General features: G+C 38.4%; 1 protein-coding gene across 4 annotated transcripts; it reads right to left on the bottom strand.

Annotated features, from left to right (window-relative positions):
* Nucleotides 1-431: 431 nt before the first annotated feature.
* Nucleotides 432-20006, bottom strand: plekhm2 (pleckstrin homology domain containing, family M (with RUN domain) member 2). Of its 4 annotated transcripts, none has more exons than XM_017709022.2 (20): nucleotides 19135-20006; nucleotides 17960-18066; nucleotides 17739-17848; nucleotides 17385-17484; nucleotides 16855-16942; nucleotides 16281-16455; nucleotides 15787-15846; nucleotides 13989-14259; nucleotides 12593-13414; nucleotides 12392-12461; nucleotides 11591-11681; nucleotides 11411-11475; nucleotides 11224-11312; nucleotides 9096-9228; nucleotides 6979-7169; nucleotides 6156-6221; nucleotides 5050-5209; nucleotides 4507-4686; nucleotides 4149-4265; nucleotides 432-3062 (listed from the first exon to the last, which is right to left on the bottom strand). In XM_017709022.2, the coding sequence occupies exons 1-20, from the start codon at nucleotides 19192-19194 to the stop codon at nucleotides 2925-2927; spliced, it is 3093 nt and encodes a 1030-aa protein (XP_017564511.1). In that variant the 5' UTR covers nucleotides 19195-20006; the 3' UTR covers nucleotides 432-2924. The 4 variants fall into 4 exon arrangements, with proteins under 4 accessions (XP_017564511.1, XP_017564517.1, XP_017564525.1 ...); XM_017709028.2 differs by having other exon boundaries at nucleotides 13989-14256; XM_017709046.2 differs by having other exon boundaries at nucleotides 2926-3512.
* Nucleotides 20007-20287: the final 281 nt, after the last annotated feature.

Genomic DNA, 20287 nt, shown 5'->3' with positions numbered 1-20287 from the left:
CGAGCGAATCGCCATTAGCTGAGTGCTGACAAACTTCTAAAATCCCATAGGGTCCCTACCAGAAATTAGCATTGAGGAAGTTGAGGTAGGTTTTTGATATTTATGTCCCAAAATGAAGGCCCAGCTCTAATAGTCAGTTTGCCACTGAGTGTCACAACATGAGCTTTTTGTAGATACTGGTTTTTATGCTTGTTTTTGTTTTTAATACACAACACTTAAAATTTACTTTTAAATCAGCAAATTATTTAAAGACACATTCTCCTAAAAATGTCTAACTGGCACTAAAGGACAGCAAATAAGGATCCCTCACTTCAAGCTTTGTAGGACAAAGAAGGATTTTCAGTTGAGAACCACCACAACAAAGCTGTGTCTGAAAACACTGCAAATACTACATCACTGAATCAAGTACTTTCCATCAACGAGACTACAGATACATTTGAGATCTGTTTATTCTTATTTACAAAAAAAATATATATTGTATGAACATTCAAAGAAAAATCAGCACATGCAGTGTTTAGGGAAAATAAGTGTTAGACTGAATTACTTCTTTTTGACATCGTCATCAGATATAAATAAAAAAGCAACTAAATACAAAACAAAGAATGTACATATACATTAAAATACATGTAAAATGCTTCTGTACGATTTTAATGTGCCAAATGTAATCCATCATTGCCCAGCAATGTCCACATACACAAGTCCATCATGGTTAATTTGAACAAACTTCAACACTATTTCCATCATAGTCATCCCCGGCTGGCAAACACCTTCCAAAACGTACTCAAGTAAACTTTCTTTTAAACCACTGAACATTTTGACCGCTGGAAGAATTTCTAGTGTGCACTCCACCTAACAGTAAGCTAGAATCACGGAATGGTTGAGCATTTCATCTAAACAAAAAAAAAAAAAAAAAAAAGGAAATGCCTTTATAACTAGACAATATAGACAATAGAACTGCAACATAACGGTTAATTGCTTTCATTTGTAACCAAAGAAGCAAAACATTGTTCTTATGGCATGAGTCAGTGAAAAATATGCTGTCCTCAAATATAGATAAACCAATATTAGGGGACAATGATGAGACGGTATACCATTCATTGCACATAGATGAAACAGAAGGCCTATGTATGTAAAAGTCAAACTAATACAGCAACCCTACAAAAAAATCTGTGAGTCTTAAAATCAGACCAGATTAGTCAATACAGGAGCACAGGCTCAAATAAGCAAATCCATAGATTTTTCAAAATGTCTGCATAATTCAATATTCAAGATATAATAGCCATTCAGAGTGTTTTAGTGTGAAATGGTTAATTGTCAAGAAACTTAGCGACTCAGATTTCTTTAGAGGTGGTGATAGGAACCAGGGGTCGCACTTGCTATCTAAAATGACTGGTGAACCTACATGTCTTGTAGCCAAAACATATCATAAAATAATGTCAGACAACAGGCAGCATGTCCGTAAGCCTTTCACGCCGAAAATTATGTGATGAAGCTTTTAGAGCCAGTGAACTCTTCAGATGTCTGGTTCCTATCACCACCACTGTGAACAATTCTGACTCTAAGTTTCAATAGCAAAGAACATTGCACATCAAACCACTCAATTACTTTTGTATACATCTTAACGTCTCAGTGACTTAATTATGCAAACATTTTGAAAAACTGCTGGAATTTCTCTCTGGTTTTAAAAGAAGGCTATTTTTGTAAGGGATAAGGCAACACAAAACAAACATGATAACAATGTAAATAAAACTGATGCCCTCCCCTTTCCAACAAGGAGATGTACCTGCAAGTGTACAGCTAAAAGACAAGGTACACGAACAAAATAAAAGTATAAACTGTTGATGGGCTGGGTGTATTACATACCACCAACATCTGTTGAGGGTACTTAAAAGTTTTTTTTAGGATGCCTCACTATCTGGTGGTCAATAAGGACTTAAAAACACTCCACATTTTCTTTTCAGAATGCACCTGTGTAACATGACCAACTGGCTTAAAACACCAGGAAAGAAAATAATAAAAAAATAGCAGAAGTTTCAGACAGCCAGACAACCTGATGACCTAAATATCTAAACTGTCTAATTATAATGCTCTTAGCCACTATGCCATAGCAATCACATTCAGCCCATTAATAAAGTCAGTACAGCTTAATAAAATAAAAAAAATGTTTTTGTGCAATCTTGCATTATGATGCAAGGAAACATTAGTTTATAAACTGCTCCCTCGCTTTGTTCTGTCCATCTCCACACAGGCTGACTTTGGCAAGCTGGCTTGACTCATACATTCAGGATTATGAACCGTATCTTCCTCCAGCAGCCAGAAAATAATTTAAAACAACTGGATCAAATGTTGCTGTAACAGTCAAGACCGTAAACTTTCATTCAAGTCCATCAGCAACAAGTACCCCTGTATACATAATATGGATTTTAGTGAGGTATTCATCAATAGAAAGACTTTTACAAGCAGGAACATAATATGAACAGTATAGGCATTCAATTATTGTGTATTTACACTGTACACATTCTGTACATTTATGATGCAGGTTTTGATCTTCTCTTCAAGTCAATAACTGTGCAGTGTTGACAGCGCATTGAGGCTTTTTTCTGTGTTTCATTTGCCCTCTCCATTTCTGAAAGTGTAAGGTTTAGTATGCCACAAGTCCTTTCATTAAATATTTGTGCAAGGCAAAGCAGGTGTAAACAAAATGATACCGCAGGACAATATAATTGAAGTTTTTCCCATGCTCCCAACATTTTCTCTTTAATTTTGATCCTTGTCATGGATTTGTAAATGTCAACTCACTGGTGAACAAAGTTTGTTCCTGTCAAACACGCAGCCTCATGTTCATACCTATGTTAATAGCGGGAGTATTAGTGAAGGCCCTGTAGTGTCCTATATTGTGTTCCTTTAGAGTGAGCGATGGGATCTCAGCACCAGGGCTCTCTCTGGGACCTGCCTCGGTGCAGACTGTCACTCCTCTGCCAGGCACTCCTCATTAGCTCCAGCGCCTCCCTGCACCTCTTCTGAACTGATATGTCTGACACAGTCTTACGAGGTAGACACACCTTAAAGGAAGAAAGGGAGAAGACATAAGTTAGGGAATCTTCCTTTAAGCATCCTTGGGTTTTGTGAAAGGTGCCGTATAAATTGAACTTATTATTATGTTAAGATGCCCTGTTCTATTTACTGAGTCAGCAGAGGCCACAAAAATCAGTTTTCTGAAACGCTTAATGCCTCCAAACACAGAAAGCCATCACAAGAAATGGTTACCAATATTTTGTCTGATGGTTGAGAAATTTTTCAATAGTTCTGAAAGAAAGCTTTGGCCTAAAGCATACATGTAGGCAAATTAGTACCCAAAGAAAACTTTTTTCAGATTTACTGCTATTGAACCATTACCTCCATAACATATACAAAAGAATGTGGATCTAGATTAACAGATAACGTTGAACAGTACTTAAAATGGCAAAATTTTGGGTCATAGATATTCTGACCCTTGGTTCCTTTCACCACCACTGCAAAAAAAAAAAAAAAATCAGTAAGTATCAGTACTCAGTAAGTATGTCTACAATGCACCAACTCTGGTCAAACCACTCTGAATGTTTACATCTAAAAGACTGAATTACACAGAAATTTGAAAGAAAAATAGAAAAGGAAAACTCATCTTTAAGGTTTTAAAAATATAATGGATAAAATGTTTAAATGCAGCTAGACTGCACTCATTTCTTAGAATTTCAAATAGTTTGGTGTGCTTAAGCTAATCTGTTAATGGAAAACAGGCTAAACTAGTCAACTTGTCCAAAAACACTCATAGTTAATAGCAAGAACACGTAAATGCATCTAAACCTTATCTTCAGAGAACATCCTAAAGACAGAAAACCACACATGAAGAGAAAGGATATAGAGCAATATAGTAAAAATAAAACATCTGCCAATATTATCAGTTATGTGAATTGGTGCTACATTTTCACATCAAACCTAATTGCTAAATGTAATAAAAAAATAAGGTGATCGTCTTTCTCTGTCAAATTAAGGATATTCAAGAGTAACCGCTATGAAGCAAGAAACAAACAAACAAAAAAAAACCCCACAAAATCAGCATTAGTTAATTTAGCTCATGAAGTCTATCATACCTTTCCTGACATTCATACCTGGAAAACAGACGTCCACAAAATATCAAGTTCTTCCAGGAGCCGATCCCTCTCCCCACAACCACTAAAATACAGGACCCAAGGAGGCAGGAAATGAGCCCGGTCGGCTGCAAACTCCTACAAAAACACAGATGGATGGTAGAAAGGAAGCAATACGTGGAGAAGAGAGTGAATCTATACTAAACTGGGTTTTAATAATGAACACATAAATATGGACAAACCAAAATGCTTTAAGATAAGGCCACCAGTAACAGGTTGGTTTATCAGGATTCACTGCTCTAGTGACCTTTTGTTTCCTAACTTTAGCACTTCAAAAGGCCTTGACAAGCAAAAGGTCAAAAAGGATGTTTGCTCTTACGATGACACAAAACTCTTTATCCTCCTCTAGGCAAACAGCCGTGACGTCACTGATGTCAGCTCCACCAAGTGAACGGAAAAAACTGGTCTGGCAATCCTGATGACATGTCAACAGCTTCTTGTCTGTAAGAACAAGGCAGCATGGGATACAAGGCGTGGGCGCTACTCCCTGTGGAATCACCTAAGGGATAAAAAGATAAAAAAACAAACCACAAACATTAGGAAAGTATCTATATATTGTAAATAAACAAGTCTATACCTGATCCAACTCTGATGAGCTTAGAATACAAATGCCTTTTGTTCAAAATACAAATAGCATTGGAGGACAGACTACAGCTTATGTCTAGTTAGGACACATAACCACAAATAGCCAGTGGAATATTGATATTGCCAATGCTGTAAAATAAACAGTGTTATTCATACTTTGAATAAAAGTGGGGTTTTGTGCGATGCTGCAATAATGCTTCGAGAAAAACAGCAGTACAAAAACTCTAAGGAAACAAAGGCAAAACGCAGTGCTGTGCAGTGCCAAGGTCGAACTCACCCCTTTAGACACAGCCTGACAGATGAGCTGCATCCAGTCTGCCATGTCCTGTTCATTCTCAGCACTCAGCTCCAGAGGAGGACGTGCTGTTAGAATCACTTGAAACGCGTGTGGCCTCTCTGTGCTGTTTGAGCGCCTGCAGCCTCCACAGTGCTCACCCCTTGAGTCCACATTCACAAAGAAAAAAGATACATATACATGAATTTAACATAATAATTAGCATAATATGCTATATTTTAAGGTTTCTCCAATATTCTCAATATGACTTTTTTTTTTACTTTGCATGCCATATATGTCCATATTTAGGCTTACACATTAGATGGAATGATTTCAAATGGGGTATTATCATTTAAACGTCACGAAAGGGAATGTGTAAATAAAACAGTTAAAATTAAATGTGCTAAACCAGCTTAATCGAACTGCAGTCAGACCATAATTGACACCTGAAGTGAATAAGTAAATACTAATATAAATAAATAAATAAAAGTAGTGCATAATTCAAGCATTCATAGGAGTAGCATGTAAGGAGGAACCCATCAATTAAACATCAATTTTGCTCTTCATTATAATGAAAAAAAAAAATTCTGACAATATTAAGCATCTAATGCTCTAAACTTGCGAAAGTATTAATATTACATAAGCCTTTGAGTTCCTGTTTAAGTGAAATGACGTCATATTTGACAGTTTACAGTAGGAAACTGAGAATCGTTCCAGTAAGTAAAGCACCACTTGACTGAACATTATCAAGTCTATGAATATAAGCCATATAAGATTATATTGACTAATATCAGAATTTTAGCTCCATAGAATCGAACCAAACCAAATCTGACCCTATAATACAGGACAGATAGGTAAGTGAACAAGTGATCCTTTTCACAGCTTTACACAAGCGTTCAGCAAGTATAAATACTAGAGATGTCAAGCAATTAAAATAAATACACTGCATCATACAGTTTTGTATAAATATTTTTCCCATGCATGCTTTGAACCTGCTGTTCAATAAGATAGGGTTTGACTTGTATTAACACTTGAATTTAATTCATAACAGACCAAACTGTAATCTAGTGAGAAAAGAAAAAGCTATAGTGTCACAATTGAGTGCTTACCCCATGGTAATAGACATCAACGGAGTAACATCAGTCCTCTCAGCATACTGGTAGAGGATGCCATTACTGAAAAGTCGCATATACAGATCACATACAAAAAAAAACCAAAAAACAAAAAAAAAAAACCACATATAAAGATGTAAACTTCATACAGAAATACATGACATATCTCAAATGCATAAATATACGATCAAATACTCTAGTCTTCTGTGATCATATATTGAACAGACAACTAGGCATATTCATCAATTATTTTGGCATTTTTTACTGATTGACTGTTTGCTACTTGAATATCTGCACATTTAGACAAACAATATTCAAATATGCCAACAATAAAATATATTGTCTGAATTATATATGCAAACACTGAATGTTTAACATTGCACAATACAAGTGCTGTGTGAATTGCAAAGTGTCAAAATAAAGCCAAGTAATTTTAGTGACCGTGCCATGAAGTCATTTGCAAGTCATATTGTTTACTCTGCGCAGCCATGGCGATACATAAATGACCACTTGTTTGCTCTAGATCTACTTGGATATCTCCATTTTGCTCAACATGAAATACTACAACAGCTGTTTGTGTCACCACATTCTCTGTGATTCTACAGTGTCTGCTCAGATAAAATTTAACACGAAAAAATGTCAAGATTCTACACAGCTTGTTTCATTTTTTTCTGAATTCCAAACTACCTCTGCCTTCTTGGATCACTAGATTAGGTAAATGGATACTAAGATGAGTTCATCAGTATATTCTAAAAACTACACCAGTACACAGTCTAAACAACATGCATTGAACACAGAGGCCATGGCATTTCTCTTGTACCTTAGCACAAGATAACAGCTCTTCCACAACTCCTTCCCCAGATATGAAGTCCCTGCACGGTACAGAAGAGCACCCTCCTTGGTGCTGCGTGATATTCCTGAGCCTGACGCAGAGGTAGGAGAGCCCAAAGCCACATCCATGGGGTCCTCCCAGTGAACCAGGCAATACAGACGAATACTGACCTCCGACACCTGCGCACATTCAGACAGCATATCTCCAGTGCAGGAATGAGGAGATGTGAACACTAGACACGATCTATAAAACAGGCAGGCTCCTATGATAATAAATCGAATTATAATATTTAATATGCTAACACAATCAAGCTTTGCTTTAGGAAAAGTATATGAGACAAGAGACAGGCGACATCTGTGCCTAACCTTAGCTCCTAGCACATCTGTACAGAGTGTTTTTAATGGCTTTATTTAGGTGTGTTCGGTACTGGGAAATGACAAAATGACTGTGGGCCCCAAAGACTGAGTTGAGAAACACTGATTTACATCTTTGTACCCACTCACCCTCACCATTGCATTTACATGTTTTAAGGGACTGCTCAGATTCCACTTACACCAAATGCAGTCTATCAGCCAAGGTATGTTTGATGTCCAAATTCAGCTTTTAAAGGTTAGCGCTGGAGCTACAGCAAACATTAGAAGTCAATATTTACCCAAATCATTTCTGGAAATACACCCAAAACTTCTAATAACCCACTCAAATTGCATCCAGCTCTTCATTAAGGTCACAAACACTTATCAGTGTAGCCTAGAACAGAGTATGACTTACAGTAAACTACCAAAATGAACAAACCATCATCTATACATCTGAAATCATTGTAAACAACAGGTGTTGTGCCGATTTCCACCTCGCTTTTGCATGCACGCATATCACACAAGCATATGTATGCCTTTGAGATGTAGATTATCTCCCATAATCAAATCTGAGTTATGTTAACATAGAATATTTTGCTTAAGAATACATGTCTTACACCAAGGAATAACAGTTCTTTGGCTTTTATGTCTCTGTGAGGCCTGTCAAATGTTTCTTGAGAAGGACTTAAGTGCATGAGTATAGAGCTCATTGAGTTGCACCATTGGCATTACTTTGCAAATTCTCTTTCTCCCATTGTTTCTAGAGGTGCACCACTGCAGCTGGTTAGCAGTGGGTTAATCAATCACCAAATAAGACAAAGTTAGGCAAAGGGTAATATACTGGGCCTCAGAGAAACCTGAACGGTTGCAGTATAGGTGAAATGATATTTTCTTGGTCATGAAAATCAGTTAAAGTATTATTGGCTTTAATATACCCCTTTTTGTGTTCAAGGAAGACCATATTTGTTTCTGGGTAGATTAAGAGCATAACCTGATAACCGAGTTCTGTACTTTCAGCAGTACAGGAGCCCGTCTTGTGTTGATCTGAGTATGTCTAAAAGATAATGTGTTAGTGAGTCTGTTTTCTCTGATGAAGCTGTATGTGTGTGTGAGCACATGAGGCATCTGCCAGCTGGCATGTGTGGCCCAAAATTTAGGAAACACTGTGTAGTGTTTATTATTAGTTTATTTAGCCAGCAATTTATTGATCTCAATGTGACACTGATGAGGTGCAATTAGATATGTCTTATAATAATTGAGAAATCTGTGGAATTCTGAGAATGACGCTATGGTAAAATGAATATTCAGAATGTGTTGTGTTTGCAATGTCTTGGTTTAGTTAGATGCTGAAGATCTGTGAGAGACAGCTGATTGATGGGCACCATGAAAACTAACTCTTGTGAGTCATAATGGACATGACAGAAAGCGGGGAGTGTCTCACATGAGGACTTTTGTGCAATAGGCCTGAGCATGTCCACTGCTGAGAGGAAGAATGCAGAATTTTCAAACCGCTCTGAGCAGGTTAGAGTTTTGGGAGTGCATTACGAAAATTATTGGGGTGTCAGTTGACTTGTGTTTGTTAGCATTGTTAGCTTTGAAGTTCCAGTGCTAAAATAAAAAATAAACACAACTTGGACACCAAACACATGCAAATGGAAAATTTGTGTAAGTTTCTAGCTGTACCAATCCATTTGAATATTACACAAGAAAACTCAATGCTGTTTTGTTGTATATTAGCAGATCAACTCATACCTCACAGTGGGACTCCTGACACACAAACTTAGTGAGGGCCAGCTTCTCCATAGTAGCATCAGTCAGGACAGCAGGGTAAGGCGGCTCCCTGCTACCATTTATCATGGCTGACTTCAGCACACTGAGAAACCAGCTACAGCACAGAGAAGAGGGGGAGTGACTTAGCAAAACATTGGTTTAAGAACATACAGCATCATTTTTCCATTTTCCAATTTAAACAAACAATAGCAGTTAATTAAGTTTCCCCATTAAACAAGAACTCATTATTTATTTTTTAAGTGACACTTTTTAATCCCAAACGGGGAAATTTCACCTCCGCATTTAACCCATCCATGAAGTGAAACACCACATACACACTAGGGGGCAGTGAGCACACTTGCCCAGAGTGGTGGGCAGCACTATTGACAGCGCCCAGGGAGCAGTTGGGGGGTTAGGTGTCTTGCTCAAGGACACCTCAGTCATGTGCTGTCCGCACTGGGGATCGAACCGGCAATCTTCCCCATAAATATATATTTAAAATAATTTTTTTATATTGGAATTAACTGTGTGTGTGTGTGTGTGTGTATAATATATATATATATATATATATATATATTATACACACACACACACACACACACACACACACACACACACACACAGTTAATTCCATTTAACTTGGGACATTATGTAAAACATAAATAAAAACAGAATATGATGATTTGCAAATCCTTTTCAATCTATATTCAATTGAATACACCACAAAGACAAGATATTTAATGTTCAAACAGATAAACTTTATTGTTTTTTGCAAATATTCACTCATTTTGAACTTGATGCCTGCAACACGTTCCAAAGAAGCTGGGACAGGGGCAACAAAAGACTGGGAAAGTTGAGGAATGCTCAAAAAACACCTGTTTGGAACATTCCACAGGTGAAAAGGTTAATTGGAAAAAGGTGAGTGTCATGATTGGGTGTAAAGGGAGCATCCCTGAAAGGCTCGGTCGTTCACAAGCAAGGATGGGGCGAGGTTCACCACTTTGTGAACAACTGCGTGAGCAAACAGTCCAACAGTTTAAGAACAAAGTTTCTCAACGTGCAATTGCAAGGAATTTAGGGTTTTCATCATCTACACTCCATAATATCATCAAAAGATTCAGAGAATCTGGAGAAATCACTGCAAGTAAGCAGCAAGGCAGAAAACCAACATTGAATGCCTGTGACCTTCGATCCCTCAGGCGGCACTGCATTAAAAACCGACATCATTCTGTAACGGATATTACCACATGGGCTCAGGAACACTTCAGAAAACCACTGTCAGTGAACACAGATCGTCGCTCCATCTACAAGTGCAAGTTAAAACTCTGCCATGCAAAGCAAAAGCCACATATCAACAACACCCAGAAACGCCGCTGGCTTCTCTGGGCCTGAGCTCATCTGAGATGGACTGACGCAAAGTGGAAAAATGTTCTGTGGTCTGACGAGTCCACATTTCAAATTGTTTCATGGACGTCGTGTCCTCCAGGCAAAAAAGGAAATGGACTGTCCAGATTGTTATCAGCACAAAGTTCAAAAGCCAGCATCTCTGATGGTGTGGGGGTGTGTCTGTGCCCATGGCATGGGTAACTTGCACATCTGTAAAGGCACCATTAATGCTGAAAGGTGCATACAGGTTTTGGAGCAACATATGCTGCCATCCAAGCAACGTCTTTTTCAGGGACGTGTTGCAGGCATCAAATTCAAAATGAGTGAATATTTGCAAAATACAAAAAAAGTTTATTCGTTTGAACATTAAATATCTTGTCTTTGTAGTGTATTCAATTGAATATAGGTTGAAGAGGATTTGCGAATCATTGTATTCTGTTTTTATTTATACTGTTTTACACAACGTCCCAACTTCATTCGAATTGGGGTTTTATATATATATATATATATATATATATATATATATATATATATATATATATATATATATATATATATATATATATATATATATATATATATATTTTTTTTTTTTTTCTTCTTTATTACAAGCTTTATTTCAGCTGGGACATTTCCATACCTTCCTTGATACTGCTCTGAGCTGCAACAATAAGGCATTGAAATCCAAGCAGAAGTGAAAGTATAAATGACAACGCAGACTTACATAGTGAGTGAGCAATCTGCAGTATCCAGCAGGAACTGTCTTCTTCTGTTGGTGCACACCAGAGTGACTGTCTGCTGGTCTAAACCCACCTAAAACACAAACATACATATTAAAATCATGGATAAAGTGACAAACAGACCTCATTCAGCTATGAATAAATAAAATGCATAGACAGATATTCACTCACAGATATGTAATCCAGCTCACTATAGGACACAGCTTCCTCTACAGTATATGGCTTTTCTGCTGCCCCTAAAAAACAGTAGCACACAAATTGGGTGAAAGTGTATGTTAAAAATTGGCTTGAATAAGTGCATAGTAATGATTTATTTGATTTTACTGCATCAGGCCATGACAGCAAACTCACCTTTGCGCAACAGATAAATATAACAGTCTGTTAACAGTAGATAGAGTGGCTGCAGATCCCCCTCCATGTGGCCTGTACTCATCCTCACCATCTGATACGCAAAATAGAAAATAAACCAATATGTAAACTTATGCTCACAAAATGCTTTTAATGTCTTTAAAGCGCCCATTTCATGAAAAACCTTTTTTTTTTTTTTTTTTTTTAAATAAAGGAGTTTTAAGTAATATGTAAACATTGTCTACTCTACACTACCCAGTCCATAGGTTCCATTTACAGAAACTACGCAAAAACAGCCTTGTTTTTTTTTCTTTTTGAATTTGCTACTGTGGTGTTGAAGAATTTTCAATTTATTTACATATATCCACCTTTTTAGTCTACAGTCATTTAGCCCCACCCATTTATTTTGTGGACCACAAGGGAAAAAGCAAAAAGATACAGGATATTAGACCTTTAAAGCCAAAGTCTGGCCGAAAATCTATTTTCTCCCATACCCCAAATGTAAATAGGTCAGCTAAGACAAGTTTCATGTTCAAAGGACACCAGCTACAATAATGAAAGCTTATATCCCACTGACTAGCACTGCATAAACTGATTGTCACAAACCACTGTTTGACATTACTCAACCCATACAGACTGATTTAGGCACTGTATAATTAACTATACATATTGGTATGTACATTACAGAGCTGAAAACAGGGTAAAACTATGACCAGATACCAAACATGTCTTGGATGATTAACTATATTTGGAGCATGGTGAATTTTTTTTTCACCGATTGTGTTGAATGAATTTAAGGTGCACCTTAAAGAGTTGCTCTTCATTCTCCCTGAACACATGGATCATGAGTAGCAGTAGGTGATTGTTATCTACCCTGAAAAAAAGTAGAAGAGAAAAAGTCAACTTTTTTCTGCAGTTAACCTTTCCAGAATAGATTAATCAATACAATTGATTTGAGGCCAGTTCTCACTGACTATAATGAATTACCAGGATACTGAATCTGACCTGAACTCTGCAGGATGAGAACTCTCTGTTGGACTGCCTCCTTCAACTTCCTGCTCTTCTTCAGCTTTACTTTCAGTAGAACCATTTTGCTGCATCACATCCACACAAGCTTCTTTCTCCTTCTCCTCTAGGAGGAGGGAGGAGGCATTCTGCTCTGCTGCTTCTCCTTCTCTTTCATCTTCATGGCCACCAAGTACAGCCTGCGACTGGCCATGCCTTGCAGAGTCATGGTGCCCACCACTCTGGGCAGTAGGGTCTGGACTGTTGGGGGTAAAGCAGTAGAAGTCTGCAGGAGGTGCGGCGGCCTGGAGGAAGTTGGGGCTAGGGGCCAAAGGCTGGCAGTTTGGGTCTGGAGGCTCGCCTCCTGCGTCCTCTCGAAAGGGCTGATGCTGAAGAGGTGCTGCAGCAGGGTTATCTACCGTGGAACCATTCTGCGCACCCTCTTCATCCTCCTCTTGTTTCGCCCAGCTGTTTCCATCCAAAGCCCCATTCAACCTGTCCATTACATCTCGAAGCGGCTGACCCACGCTGTCCATGGAGGTGTCTGTCATCTCAGGCAGCCGCAACAGAGCCTCAGCCTCTTCATCCTCCCCATCTTCTGTGCGGGTTCGTGCGGAGTCTTGTGCTGAGCCATCTGGTCCATCCAGCGGTCTCCAGCTGCTTCCAGACGCAGCATCCTGTGCACTGCCCCTCTCACACACAATCTGAAGGGATTCCTCAGTTTCTGCTGGCTCAGGAGAAGCCATGTTGTGCCCACTGCCAGCCGAGCCGGTTGATCCCTTCCCCCGTCGTCTCTTACCAGGCTTCCTCCGTCTAGCCATCCTACAGTAAAGATGGCATAAAATGTACAAATAGCAATTTTATTCACACCTGGATCATTTAGTCCTTATTCAGAAACTAAGCTGCAAAAACAACAGTTTTGAACTCCTTGTTTTTGTTAGGTCAAGATATGTTCATCTATTTATCCACCAGTTTAGCCCCACCAATTACCACTGAGGTTATAAGCAGTGTTTTATCCCAGACTGTTTTTTGAACCAGGCAATATCTGCACAACCAATCAGAACAGAGCTAATTACATATATTGGTCCGAAAGACAAATCCAATATCCACAAAACTATCCAGTCTGCACAACATGTCTTTTATGAAGAGAAGCTTCCAAAAAAAAAAAAAAGAAAAAAAAGAAAAGAAATCAATACTTGGGTTTTGATGGTTAGTTTTTATGTTTACTCTAATAAACTGACAAACCTTAACAACATATTCAATAAAAATAAATTAACCTAAAATTGGGTGGCAAAAGTAGTCATTATGAAAACATTTTCATAATACATGATATGGACCACATACAGACAGCACTTCATAATGTACATCTCAGAACAGAACAGGGAGCAGCACCCACCTGATAACCTCCAGCTCTGTGCTGGTACTCTCAGTATCATCTCCAGTGGTGCCATCATGGCGGGTGGCTGTGTGCACTGGAGTCACGTCAGCTGAAGTGTTTGTGTCCGAGTCCTCATTAAAGGGGTTGTGTCGAAACGTTGGGCTGCGAGACAGAGATGTGCTCCTGACCTGGGCTGTTGCAGTCCTGATCACTACAGAGTCACTGATCACTGTCTGAGGGTCAGATGCTGAAGAGCGAGGCCCACTGACCGGGTCAGTTAGGTCTCCTTCTGTCAGTAAGAGACAGGAAAACATATGTTTCAAGGATTCTCAAGCAAAAAATAAATAAATAAAAAAATCTCCAGCAGTAATAGGGCTTGCAGGTGCATTGGTGGACACTGTTGCCAAGTCAGCACATGACTCCACAGACAAACAGATAGACAGACAGACAAACAGACAGCACCTTTTAAATAAATAATGCAACATGCCTGGTTTCAACCACACTGCAATGACTGCACAACCAGAAGCTCTGCTTTGACTATCAATTGATCATAATAGACATCTAAAATACAGTACTGTGCAAACGTCAAAGACCACCCTTCATTTATTTAATTTACTACATTTCCGGTAAAAACTACCAAGTCATTATTTTTCAGCCATATGAAAAGGAAAAAAAAAGATATAATTAACAGATAATTATACAGAAGATTAATCTATTCAGGAGACTCAAGTTCAGCTTTTCAAAGAAATCTGGCAGAGATGTTTTCCCACACCAAAGTGGACAACCTGTGGTTCTAAGAACACCAGCAGCAGATTTGCAAATTTTCTTCTTTTTAGTCCACTTCATTGTCTCAGTAACAGCTTTTTGATAGCTCCACATCCTTTCAGTGTTGAGATGTCCTCTCATAGTGGTTTTCTGATTAAGACGGTCCAATTAAGGTCCATTTTTCACTACATCTTTTAAGAAGTTTTGGAAGCTACTAACCTTCTCTTTCCTTATGCAAGTGGACCATCTTATATCTAATATCCTCAGAAATATTTCCTGGAAAAAAAATTATTATCTTAATGACCGTTATGACTGAAAATTAAATAGGTGAAAAGTGGTCTCCAAGTTTTGCGCAGTGTTATGCACTGACTAAGAAATCTGAGGTTTTCAAGTAAACAAGAAGTTGGTTTAACCCAGGCCACAGACATGCATATCCGCCACACGCACAGCCGCTAAGAGGGAGGAAAAGCAGGCACCAGACAGAGTGAGTTTTAGCTGAAAAGGCTTTGCAGAATGGTTTAGTTCAACACCCTGTATAAACACTTCTAATGACCTTTTCGGTATATAGCTTATGATTTGATAACCAACTACTGTATATGCACATTGTTTCTGCTTGAAACAAAAGCCGTGAATAAAGTACTCATTCAAACATCCTATTTATGTAGTACCTCACCATGAATTTATGCAGTCACATCAACTACTGCTGTAATCACTGCTTTCTGTAGCAGAAGGGGTTGTTGCTGATTATTTATTTATTTATTTTTAACACAGGCAGTCCTTTTTATCATTTAGCAGTACTGCATATATTGTGCAACGCTTTAGCCTTGTGTGTAAAACAACATTCAAAAATACCCAAATCAAAGTATGTAACTATGAAATACATAATGTATATTTAATCCCTTTTAAAATGACAATAAATAAGCTACATCCTCATGCTTCTTCAGTTGAACCCATGGTAAAATGGACATGCATGATGCTGTGAGTAATGCTGGGTGGGGGAACTGTGTTGAATGGGGTTAGGTTGGGGTGGGGGATAATAACCATGTCCCACCTTCCCAGTCTGCATTTGGCATTGACTGCAACACAGGGAAGATGTCACCGAAATCATAATCTAAAAAAGGAGGGATAAGACTCAACATTAGACAGGAAGGAATGACCAGATGGAGAGGAAAAAAAAAAAAGAGAGAAACCAAAAGAGATGTGATGAATTCTGAATATGAAATAAGACACATGAACTACACATCATTAATCCATAAACAGACTGATAACAGATGAAATAGGGGATTTAACATGATGGGCTTTGGATAGTGTAATTAAAATAAACTCTGAAATGTCTACATTATATGACACAATGGATTCAGCCTTCTAATAGCCCTAGAGCGCAACAATACACGATTAAATGTTTTACTAGATTACACTAACACTTATCAACAAAGAAACTTGTGTATAGATAATAAATACAGTACTGTGGGAACAGTAAACACAGTAGAATCTGAAGTAGAAGAGAAAGAACAAAAAAAAAGACAGTCAAGTGGGAAACCTTACCTTCACTCGAAGGGGCAATGGCACTGTCATCCCATTCAAGATTAGTGGAGGTGAGGGATGTGAATGAGTGCAATGATAGGCTATCAGAACTGGGCAATCTCTCCTCAAAATCCAAGAGATTCTGTGGTTTGTAGTACTCTGGCATGTAAGGCGCCACATCCAGGTATGGAACATCCTAGCAGCAGTTAAAATATAGGGATGATGAGTTTCTCAATATCACAGGTTTTCACTACATTTCAACTTCTTGTCTTTGATTCTGTAATCATTAGGAGTTCATCTATGCCACTGAACAGTTTCTCAACTCCAGCCCCATTACTCCGCACAACTTGAAATTTACTCTGATCCAACTAATGAAGGAGTCACCAGGTAGCAAATCAGTCACTTAATCAGTTCAATTCACTAGCAGTGATTACAAAATCCAGGACGGAGAATTAAAATGAAGGTGCAGAATTGGTTGAATGTTTCTGCTTTCTGTTGTGTTTCCTACTGAAATGATGAACAATGTAAAGTAGATTTATGATTTTTTGAATAGCTAGTCTAAATTTAGAGTGGGCAAATCAGTGAAAGACCATACCAGCTCAAGGTCAAAACGGATGAACTCTAGCCCAGAAACAAGTGTAAGAAACAGTGTCAGGTGGTCATGACTGCAAACCAAGGCATTTCTGAAAAATAAGGGACAAACATCAAAACGTAATACAGAGTTGTATGCAAGGGTTTGAACACCCCTGGCAAAAATTACATGTTCAATTTTTTAGTTTTTCTATGTGACAATAAGTTATTACGACACATTCTCCAATAAAATTTGACATTTTTCTAAATATTTTAGAGCACAATTTCTTTTTGCTGAATTTTACATAGAAAAAATAAAACATGTTACATGTGCCAATATGTTACAATTAAAAAAAAAAAAAAAAAAACACATTTGTGCATTAAAATGTGCATAAAAAAGTGTGTTCTCTTTAGAAGATGTTACTTATGACTGAAAATCAACAAAACATGTAATCTGACCAAGAGTGGCCAAATTTTTGCATATGTTTTTTCATATGTTGCTACATGCCTATGTCATGTAGATAAATCACACTGCAGCAATATCATCTCACTCACTTGAAATAATATTTGTGAAGAAGTGCTTGATTCTCCTGGAAAAGACGGAGGTAACTTTCTAAAGAGCTTTCACTGAGTGCCAGGTACAGCCATGCTCGACCTACGGAGAAAACAGCAATACTGATACATAGCTCTGACCTCATTCCCACCTACTCAATATATTCCATTTTATAAGACAAATGACAAAATATCAAAATATAACAAATTTTATGTTATTGGCAGCAAAACATCTTAACATTTTAATCATGGCAGTGTCAGGTGACTAATCACAGCAAGTCCCTAGGCATGCATCAACAGTTAATAATATATGGCAAGCACTGTCTGTAAGTATAAATGTAATCATTTTTGTCTCACTTCGGCCAAGGTTGGTGGCTATGTGCTGGAGTTCATCTATCTGCCGGACGGCCTCGCGTCGTGTAAAGTGTAAAACTAGGACCCAGTAACCTGAAGAGATGTCTTGCAGCCTTTAACACAACAGAAAAAGGAGTTAAGTTCATACATATTTACATTATTGTTAATGATTACATTTTTGCTGCTTAGCAAATACATAAAAAATCCACAGCAAACAGTCTTACCCATATAGCAGAGCATGGTCCAGGTGTTCACATAAACGCTGGAGAACACGGTCATGATTCCTAATGGCTGGAGTCTCGTCTTCACATGCAGCAAAGTAACTCTGCAACTACATGTTAAAAAAACGTCAGAGCTCTGCTGTATTAATACACTTCACAATGCAAGAAATAACAATATTCCGCATCAAAATTATTTGGTTTCTCTTCATGCATGCCTTACATCTTACACCCTAATTTGCAAACTGGATGAAACACGTGTTACTCAAACTTAAAAGTTAGCTTAGAGACTGTAAGACTAAACCCATGTAAATCGTACACAGAATTTTAATTTGCGGATCTCTTTGTGCTGAACCCCTGCAGCATAAATATTAAACTTCCTAGATCTGAAATGCAATTTTACTAATTCCAAGCACCTGATGACCGTGTGACCTACGTTAGTGTAGTACTGGCATGATGGAGAGGAAGGCAGAGGCAGGCACTGGCCACAGATTTGAATAGAAAAGAATGAACCTGTCATCAACTAAACCTTTCAAGCGCAGACAAAGGTACCGCTGTAAATACAAAGACACCAGAGTAAAGTAGGATATTTTGATCGTCACTAACCCGACCACTGGGTGGAAAAGTGGAACTGCTTTCTCAAGCCACTACATTAGCTAGCACTGACGTAAACAGTCGTGGACAGCACATTTAGAAGATTTCATAGCAACTATGCCATAGTCACTCTAGGCTGCCTTTGCCGTCAATGTGCAGTCACACCAAAGTTTAAGGATGAACTGTTCTAAAAAGTATTTCATTTACGACAACATGTGATATTACAGTTTAGTTCAAGATCACGGGCTTAAACCATGTCCAGGAACCCTTGCTGAACCCCAGTGTCCTCTATCTAAATCACATGAGCAAGAAACGACACGCTGACACAAACAAAACAGAGTTACACAACAGTGAGAAGAGCTCTAAACCAGCTCCCCGTCTAACTAAGCATGCAACGCAACAACCCCGGGGTGCCATTCCCATTGTTTTTCTCAAGATGCGAGGGCGATTCTCGACTCTCCGTCTTGCCCAAGAGGGCAGGCCCACATATTAACAGTCTTATTAACCCTTATTTCTTCTCATTAACGGTTAAATCAGGTATAATACGTTACTCTTTACTCTCGCTGCCTTGTCTAGAAGCGTCTTACCTTCTTTACTGAGAGAGAGATGTTTTCGAGGATCCTGTCTTTGACTTTGAGTTGATCCATGGCTGGCTGTGCCTGCTCGCCTGAAGGATGTCAGCTGATGTGTGGTTGAGGGAGCTAAAGCTAAGCTAGCATTCAGCACTTTACTCCGGTGGTGTGAGGAGTCCACAAGGGTTGGTACCCCCTCAGTAGCCACTTTAACTGTTGCCAGATGCCCACACGGCTTACATACATTTACTCGGATTCGTTTTTTCTTACGTTACAGAACAGAACTTACGTTAACTGGCTTCATCGTTCACCGCCTTTTTAACGTTACACCAGCCGCCTTGCTTGTTTGTTAGCTAAAGTTACAGTGGGTTAGCTCCTTTTCCCTGCACCGTGTGGCAAGCTACATTCAAAAGATATTATTTTGACATTCGCGCTACTTAAAGCCTAAGTACACGAAGCAAAGCTTCACGAAAACCTGCTGGATTCATGGAAACAGACAGTTGTGCGCGTCCTTGTATTTTTCTGGTAACTGAACCAGTTGCAATTTTCTTTTGTGCGATAAAAGTTGGTAGCTACAGCGAGCTAACCGCTGCCATCAGTGGGAATGTATGTTAGCTAGCTGGCTAATTAGCTAACTAGTATTATTAGCAGACCTGCACTGCAGCTTTCTGGACGGGGAGGCTGGAGCGACTATCGAAGAGCAGAGATGACACACATCACATGCTCTGCTGGCGCTGCTCACTAGTTTTAAATATAGCACGCTACACAACACCTGCTAAGGGTGTCAGAATTGAATCTTGACAGATAAAACGCACGTTATGCAGTTACGTTTGAGTTGGCAGCGATTGATGTGCGAAAATCCGTTGACTAGTTCTGTGGTCTAGATAAAAATATTGGTCATGTACTGAGATGTTCTTTTCAAAATAAAAGTCCCACTTGAGCTCTTCATTACAAAACGACTAACGCTACATATTCTAGAAACATTCTATAGTATTCTGTAGTTGTTATGTTTACTGCCCAAATTTACTGTTAGATTCTTACAAGAACTCCAGCAATCTCTGTTGTATTACTACAAGATGTAACAAAACAAAAAAAAAACCTGTAAAGATAAAATGTTAAAATGGACACTTTTTTGGTTGGTAAAATATGACTGATAAAAATAAATAAA

The sequence above is a fragment of the Pygocentrus nattereri genome, chromosome 9 (genome assembly GCF_015220715.1).
Source record: "Pygocentrus nattereri isolate fPygNat1 chromosome 9, fPygNat1.pri, whole genome shotgun sequence".
Taxonomy (NCBI): domain Eukaryota; kingdom Metazoa; phylum Chordata; class Actinopteri; order Characiformes; family Serrasalmidae; genus Pygocentrus; species Pygocentrus nattereri.
This window is presented reverse-complemented; position numbering and strand designations above follow the sequence as displayed.

Coding starts and splice junctions, on each gene's coding strand:
- plekhm2 (XM_017709022.2), bottom strand. CDS start 19,194: ATGGATCAACTCAAAGTCAAAGACAGGATCCTCGAAAACATCTCTCTC. Junction 18,067..19,134: donor TCTCTCTCTCAGTAAAGAAG/GTAAGACGCTTC, acceptor TTTAACATGTAG/TTGCAGAGTTACTTTGCTGC. Junction 16,456..16,854: donor TCCGTTTTGACCTTGAGCTG/GTATGGTCTTTC, acceptor AACTGCTGCTAG/GATGTTCCATACCTGGATGT.